We start from the raw sequence: 7,786 nt of genomic DNA on the forward strand, positions 1-7,786 counted from the left end.
GGGCTGACCTCTCGCCTACCCATGGGTCTACCCCTGTGCAGTAGACTGTTCTACGTGCTCTTTGTTGTGGCAGTAGTACTGGTGTAAGGCCTATATTGTTTAATTTGTTCTTAGCTGTGTTTTCGTGGAATTGTTCCACGTCATGTCCGTTTGCGCAGAGTACATTGTACCCTTTGCCTGCCTTGAAGATATTTACTATGGGGATGCCTAAATCCCCACAGATGGTTTGGATAACACTCCCTTTGTCCGGTGGTTCACCTCTGTCCGCCCGTAGGCGGACTCTGTTCTCGGTCATTTCCCTTCCTATCAATGTTGATTTGTTGTGTAAAGGGGGAGAAAGTTATGTTGGTGTGAGTTTGAGAGATGTTTAGAGATAGTAGGAGCAAGGATGAGGGTGGGTGGAAAATTACCGTCCTTGACGCTTATACTACCTTAGTGCTGTTCTCCTTGAGAAGACCGGCGCTCGCTCCACAGAACCCACCTTGAATGGTGGCTTTGGATGACAGTAAGGGCCTCGAGCAGCAGGCTTGGTTTTCCGAATTCTTCTTTCTTCTTTTCTGGGTTCTTCTGTCTTGTTATTTGGATCTTGTTACTTGAATCTTCTTCTTCTTCTTCTTCTCGTGTCTTCTATGACTCGATATTTGTAACGGATCGAGTATCTTCTATCTTATAAGCCCCAGAGCCCGTGGGAGCTTCACTCCCGAATTATACACACACACACACACCAACCTTTCTCCTCCTCCTCCCAATCCGTCCCCTCCAACAACACCACAAGCACCCAAACCGTTACCACCCAACCAAAGATCTCCATCACGGAAGACACAGATATAGGCTCAGAACACACCTCAGAAAAGGAATTAGATTTCACAATATGCGCAGCAGTAAACACACACATCACAACCATCCCAACAACACACAACCTCTCAAAAGGACTGGACAAAGGACATTTCAAAATCGTACCTAAAACTGACGAAATCAAGTTAGGACCAATTATAGAGAACTGGAACAAAAGTCTGTACGACGAGGAAGTTTTCGAAATCAAACTACTACCAGCAACTAAATTTAGAAAACTAAACAAAACAACAATAACTACATAAAACACACAAATAAACACCAACATTTACACTACACTCAAAGTCCTACAGCACAACGTACTAGACTGGCACAACAGAAGACACGAACTAATAAACACCTACAGACGAATAGACCCAAATATCATAATCATTAACGGACACGGGTGTAACAAAGACAGACCAATAAAAATACCAGGATACACCATTCACTCCATAAACACCACGCAAGAAAAACACGACGGAACATGCATTGCGGTCCAAACACACTTAAAACACAAACTAATAGACGACTTTCACTCAGACATGTTAGCAGTAACCATAGAAACCTCTCTAGGACCTACAACATTTGCCTAAACATGCATCCCATTCAGACGATGCTACCTAGTATTTCCAGACTTCATAAGACTCGCCACATTCCAACACCCAACATACATAATGGGCGACCTAAATGCCAGGTCCCATGCACTGGGACACAGGGATTCAAACCCCCCCGGCAAAGGAGTCACTCACCTCGTAGATAATTACGGCATGACACACATAGGACCCGAATTCCCCACATACATTAACCATCAAACATCCACCACTCCAGACATAGTCCTACAAAACAGACATGCCACTCACAACTACCACATAACACCAGGTCCACTTACATCAAGCGACCACATCCCAGTCATTATGACAGTGTCTGCGTCCCCCATTCAAATCCCGATAAGATGCCGATTCGCGCCCAAGAGAGCGAACTGGAAACGCTTCAAGTCGCTCACGGAGGGGTGCGATGAGGTCAACTTGGAGGGTGCGAACAAGGAGATAGACCGGGGGTCGGCAACCCGCGGCTTTTTAGCGCTGCCCTAGTGCTTTTTCAAGTGTTTGAAAATGGAAAAAGATGGGGGAGGGAAATATATTTTTTGTTTTAATATGGTTTCTGTAGGACAAACATGACACATTCTTAACGTTTTCCAATGCTGTAAAAATGTGTAGAATATTAAATTTCAACATTTCTGTCAACGAAGATTTGCGTCATAGCCTGCGACATGTAGTGAACAACACATTTCATTTAGTTTTTTTTCTCTCTCATATTATCCATGTTTTGATTTTGTTAATGAAATGAGGTCTAAAGGGTATTTTTATATGGCCATGGTAATATTTTGCATATCTGTTTATATATATGAGTGTACTTTTTATCGTTGGATGCGGCATATTTGGTCGAGTTGCTACGGATGTGGAAGACCACGACCAATTGTTGGTTACGTGTATGTCATGTGTAAGTTATTGTTGGGAATTGTAAGCTTGCCTGGTAAAGTATGTTTGTATGTTATGTTTGCTTATCTGTGTGCAGGAAATATTGTTTAGCTGTATGTTTTTATACAAGTCATTATGATATATATAGTATTTCATTTGCATTAGTATTCGTATGTGGTTTGCTTTGTGTTCGTTAAACTATAAATTAAATTAATATGATTATCTGTTTTTATATACCGAAACGATATCTCATATGATGACGTGGCCCTAGTTATGGAGGGTGATAATTTCCTCAGAATACATCACTTATATCCTGGTCTTCGTGTGATTAACTTTGTTCGCTCGCGCATACTACAGACACACGTTTCTATCAGCAGGGCGGGATGCCAGGCAGGTGGCTGTTGTAAACAAACCGGCGGCTGTGTGATGGGCCATGAATCCCAAAGGGAAAAAGAGAAAAATAACTGAGGAGAGCAGAGGATTCAACGTTTCTTGGACCGAATCATTTGCATTCATTGCCAACGCGGAAGGATTGCCTGAATGTTTGCTCTGTAGCGAGAAGTTGTCAAATAACAAAAAGAGTAATGTGGAAAGACATTTCCAGGGAAGGCATGCTACATTTGCAGCAGAGTACCCAGTTGGGAGTGAGGGAAAAAGTGCGATTGCATTACTTCTGGAGAAATTAGAGGAGCGCAAAAATAGATTTAAGAAGTGGATTGCATCTCCAAACTCCACTACTGCTGCAAGTTTTGTTGCAACCCGGGAGATAATAAAGCGTGGAAAACCATTCACAGATGGTGACTACATGAAGGAGTCATTCAACATATCAGAACACTTGTTTGCAGACTTCAAAAACAAAACCGAGATCATACAGAAAATCAAAGACATGCCTCTCTCCGCTAAGACAGTGAAGGAAAGGGCCATTAAAATGGCAGGCAACATCACCGATCAGCAAATCAAGGACATTAATTCAGCGCCAGTATACTCAATTGCCTGTGATGAGTCGTGTGATGTGATCGATATTGAACAGACTGCGCTTTTATGCAGGTATGAACTCCGATGGGCCGCAATAAGAAATGATCCAATTAATACCACTGAAAGGCCAAACACGGGGGGAGGAAATATGTGAGGCTGTGCTGAAGTGTTTAAATGAAAATGGAATAAACACCAACCACCTGATTTCAGTGGCTACAGATGGGGCACCCAACATGAGAGGATCAAAAAGGGGGTTTGTGACTTTGCTACAGAAAGCATTGGATCGAAATCTGCTTGCATTCCACTGCATCTTGCATCAAGAGGCACTGTGTGCACAAACATTCCCATCGGAGTGTATGGCGGTGATGAACCTTGTCATCGAGATGGTGAACAAGATAATTGCAAAAGCACTGAACCACCGTCAGTTCCGTGCATTGCTTGATGAAGTTGACAGCGAATATTCCGATCTCCTACTACACAACAAAGTCCGATGGCTGTCCAGGGGCGAGGTTTTGCGTCGCTTGTTTAGAACACGTGAAAACATTCCTGAAAAGCAAAGACCTGAACTACCCGCAACTGGAAGATACCGAGTGGCTCGAAAAACTGCACTTTTTGGTAGATATGACAAGCCACCTAAACAAGCTGAATGAAAGTCTCCAGGGGCGGGGAAACACTGCACTGCAAATGCTGGAAGCTGTTTTGTCATTCGAGCGCAAGCTGACTGTCTTTGCCAGAGATATACAGCGAGGCACGCTCTCCCACTTCCTCCCTGAGAGAATTCAAAGAGGCCCATCACGATCACACACTCAACGGTGATTATTTACAAGGTGCGATCGTTGAAATGCAAACTGCATTTGGGAGCAGATTTTGCGAGTTCCGAAAGGAAAAAATGACACTGTCTTTCCCTGTCACACCCCTGGAGATTGACCCGTCCTTGTTGAGCAGATTTCCAGGAGTAAATCAAGCTGACCTTGAAATGGAAATGGCTGATATAGCCGACAAAGATTTATGGGTGTCCAAATTCAAACGTCTGACAGCCGAGCTTGAAGACGTCACTCGCCAGAGAGCCCAGCTTGCCCAAAGCCACAAATGGAGCGAAATTGAAAGCCTCCCAACACCCGAGAAACTTGTCTATGACACATGGAATGCTCTTCCTGACAGTTGTGCGAGCAGATATTCTCAAACATGAACCACATCAAATCAAAATATCGCACCCGCCTCACTGATGAGAGCTTGCAGTCCTGCGTCAAGATTAAAGTTACATCTTACATGCCCGATGTTGAGAAGCTGACCAGTGATGTCCAAAAACAGAAGTCACATTAAACGGGTAAAAACACAATCCTGTCATAGGCACATATTTAGTAACAAAGTGGCTGTTTTTATAAAGTGATTTCTGATTTTCGTCAGTATATATTTGGAATGACACTTAGGGATATTATTGTGTTTTGTTGCTCAGGTCCGAGGATAGCTGCGTTGGTTGCGTGTCAAAAGAGAAGAGGCTGCTGCGTTTTACCCTTGCACTGACTTGCTTGGCATTTGCACAGAAATCAAACTTAGACTATATTAATTTGATTTTATATACTTTACATTTTCAAAAGGCTGCTGTTTTATTTTTATAAATGCAGGCTGCGTTTTATTGCACTCTGTTGCCCAGATAAGGGGCACGTTATGTACGTTCCATTTTGTCGTTTTTTCGAATCCTCATAATAAAAATGACATCAAAAATCGGATTTCTTTATTGTATTTCTTTAATTTCATCAAAGCAATGAAACATAATTCATTAATATTGTAATGAAGTTAAACTTGAGGCGGCATCGTACAAGAGTAGTCACGTGGTGCGTCATTCCCTACAGGATGCGCTGCAGGGAAAATAAACATTAATCATGAAGGCTCATTATGTATTTGTAGCCAACTTAGTCATTTTGATAGTAGGCTAATATAGATACATACAGCATGTGTTGCCTTTATTATAAGGCTTTTTGCGGCTCCAGACATATTTGTTTTTTGTTTTTTGGTCCAATATGGCTCTTCCAACATTTTGGGTTGCCGATCCCTGTATTAACCACTCCGAAAACAATGCAAGTGGGTCTGTCCCACTTAAACTTCCTTCATTTTCTATACTGTCGTCTTCTACTAACACCCCCCTCCTCCTCACACCCAGCTTTAAACTATCTATCCCCCATTTTTGTATTTTGTATTGTGAGGATTGGTCACGGTGACTTGCCTCAAGGTCTAAGTAAACAGGTCTAACCACTTCCGACCGAATTTCGAAGGTGTTGGCGCAGGGTGTCCGTGACGTCAATTGGATGCGCACAGTGGGGTTCGTTCGTACCATCGCTGTTAGTTGTAATTGAAACGTTCATCAAATAGGTTGTAGCCTCCGCTCGCACCGCTCCACGCAATTGGTTATATTCTGGCAATTTAAATCTATATATATACCGGTATATATAGGTCTTGACAATATGGCTAATTGTGCCATAAAGGGTTGTGGCTCAAACCAAAGAGATAATAAGCCAAATGTTCATTTTCATCGTTTCCCTGCAAATAAGAAGGTGTGTGAAAGATGGATTGAGCTGTGTGGAAACAAGAACACTATTAATGTTCAAAATGCACGACTCTGCAGTCTTCATTTTGGATCCCCTGATTATAAAAGGCAACTCAAATACGAGCTTCTCGATCTACCAGTGCCTAAGCGTCGCAAAGTCTTGAAGTATGATGCTCTTCCAACACGAAGGATACCAAAACTCGAAGGTAAGAAGATAATAATTACCACTACCTAGTGTATGGATAATCAAATGGTTGTATATAGACCAGAGAGAGAGGAAGAGGGGGGGTTGAGAGGTTTGAGGGATTTGAAATACCGAGAGCACGAACATGGAAATTGACCGTTATAGCAGTTCGTCATATTCGGTGCTCTCATAAGTGCCAAATAAATTGCAGTTCAACACTATTGTTATTATTATCATCATGTTGGCACGAGAGAGAGAGAGAGGACAGTATAAATCTTAGTTTGTGTGTGTGTGTGTGACAACTCTTACAATGCTGGTCAAATATACTACATCAATGCCGACATCTTTGGCTGTAATTTTGTGCTGGGCTCTAGTAATTATTTTCATGGCTTAAAAGGACAAAACTACCCTTGCATTTTTCCCTTATTTCTCCCATGTGTTTCCTTGCAAACCGTATCTACAGAGCCAGGAAAGTTAAGTAAAAACAGTGCTTCCACTTTTAGGGTAATTACCCTATTTTAGGGTAATCAAGCCTATGCTGGGGCAAGATATAAATAAATTTAGATCTTGTGCTGGGGTAGAGTTTAGGGTAATGTTTCTTTTAGGGTAATTGGGCAAATTTTGGGGTACAAATAGAGAATCTAGGTCAATCAGACACATTCACATTCCTTTAGAACAAAACCAATCTAGAATATTTTATTTTTTCGACATTGATATTTAAAATAACGATTATATGTGATGGACAGGTATGATAATGTTCTGTCCAGTAGCTCCTTGGCCTTTTAACATGGTTTTCAACCAGCGGCAGTGCCAGGAATTTTTAGTTGGGGGGGGCTGAGCAAATTTTTGGGGGGCTAATAGTAATATGATAATACACATATATTATCCTCATTTCAAAGGGGAGGGGGTTAATGGTAGGGCTAGCACTGATGGCTTACAAATCTTTAGCCCTGGCAATTAAAAATTCCACTTAATAAAATTATTTTAATGAGCGTTTTCAATTTTCAATTTGCTCATTTCAGTTGGGGGGGCTGGCCACATTTTGGGGGAGCTAAAGCCCCCCCCACCCTGGTGCCGCCACTGTTTTCAGCAAAAGAAATGCAGCTGGAATTATATGCTTTCCCAATCTAAAAAATGTGATCAGTAATTTACTGTCGCTGCCCTTTTCAAATGCATCTGTTGAAAGGTTTTTTAGCAAACTAAATTTAACCAAAACATCCTAGAGGAACAGTCTGAAAAATGAAACAATCTGTGGGCTCATGCACGCAATTTACCACATGAAGAACAACAATGCAAAAACAAATACCTTAATTATTGACGTAAGTTTACTTAAAGCTGTTAGAAATATGAAAAGCAGTGCTACTTGCAAAGAATCTGCTGCTCTAAAGGGAGAACCTAGCTCCAGTCTTTATTTTCTGGATTACGCTCAGTATTTTACTTGTTATTTTTATAGAAATACCTAGATCTTTACATATGCAGTTCTATTATTTGCCAGCAAAAGAATGTGATAATAATATAATTATATATATATAATTATATATATATATATATATATATATATATATATATTACATATATACATGTATATATTTAAAAACTATTTCGGACAAATGAGAGAGATATCTATTCCCAACACATCTTCATTTGCCCTTCCCCAACCATTTCTCTCTCATATGTATACACGCATGCATGCACACACACACACACACACACATATACATATATATATATATATATTAAAGTTATAACTTAGGGTAATTGACACAACTG

General features: G+C 41.0%; 2 protein-coding genes across 2 annotated transcripts; both read left to right on the forward strand.

The window, feature by feature from the left end:
- Window positions 1–2,745: 2,745 nt before the first annotated feature.
- Window positions 2,746–3,441, forward strand: LOC143023614 (general transcription factor II-I repeat domain-containing protein 2-like). Its single transcript, XM_076182201.1, has one exon. It carries the CDS (start codon window positions 2,746–2,748, stop codon window positions 3,439–3,441), a length of 696 nt encoding a protein of 231 aa, XP_076038316.1.
- Window positions 3,442–3,520: 79 nt separating this feature from the next.
- Window positions 3,521–3,937, forward strand: LOC143023615 (protein FAM200C-like). Its single transcript, XM_076182202.1, has one exon. The coding sequence runs from the start codon at window positions 3,521–3,523 to the stop codon at window positions 3,935–3,937; it is 417 nt and encodes a 138-aa protein (XP_076038317.1).
- The last annotated feature ends 3,849 nt before the right edge of the window (window positions 3,938–7,786 follow it).

The sequence above is a fragment of the Oratosquilla oratoria genome, unplaced genomic scaffold (genome assembly GCF_046742065.1).
Source record: "Oratosquilla oratoria isolate Oo_2021 unplaced genomic scaffold, ASM4674206v1 SCAFFOLD52, whole genome shotgun sequence".
Classification (NCBI taxonomy): Eukaryota; Metazoa; Arthropoda; class Malacostraca; order Stomatopoda; family Squillidae; genus Oratosquilla; species Oratosquilla oratoria.

Excerpts from the sequence above, each read along its gene's own strand:
- LOC143023614 (XM_076182201.1), top strand. The coding sequence starts at position 2,746 with ATGAATCCCAAAGGGAAAAAGAGAAAAATAACTGAGGAGAGCAGAGGA.
- LOC143023615 (XM_076182202.1), top strand. The coding sequence starts at position 3,521 with ATGAGAGGATCAAAAAGGGGGTTTGTGACTTTGCTACAGAAAGCATTG.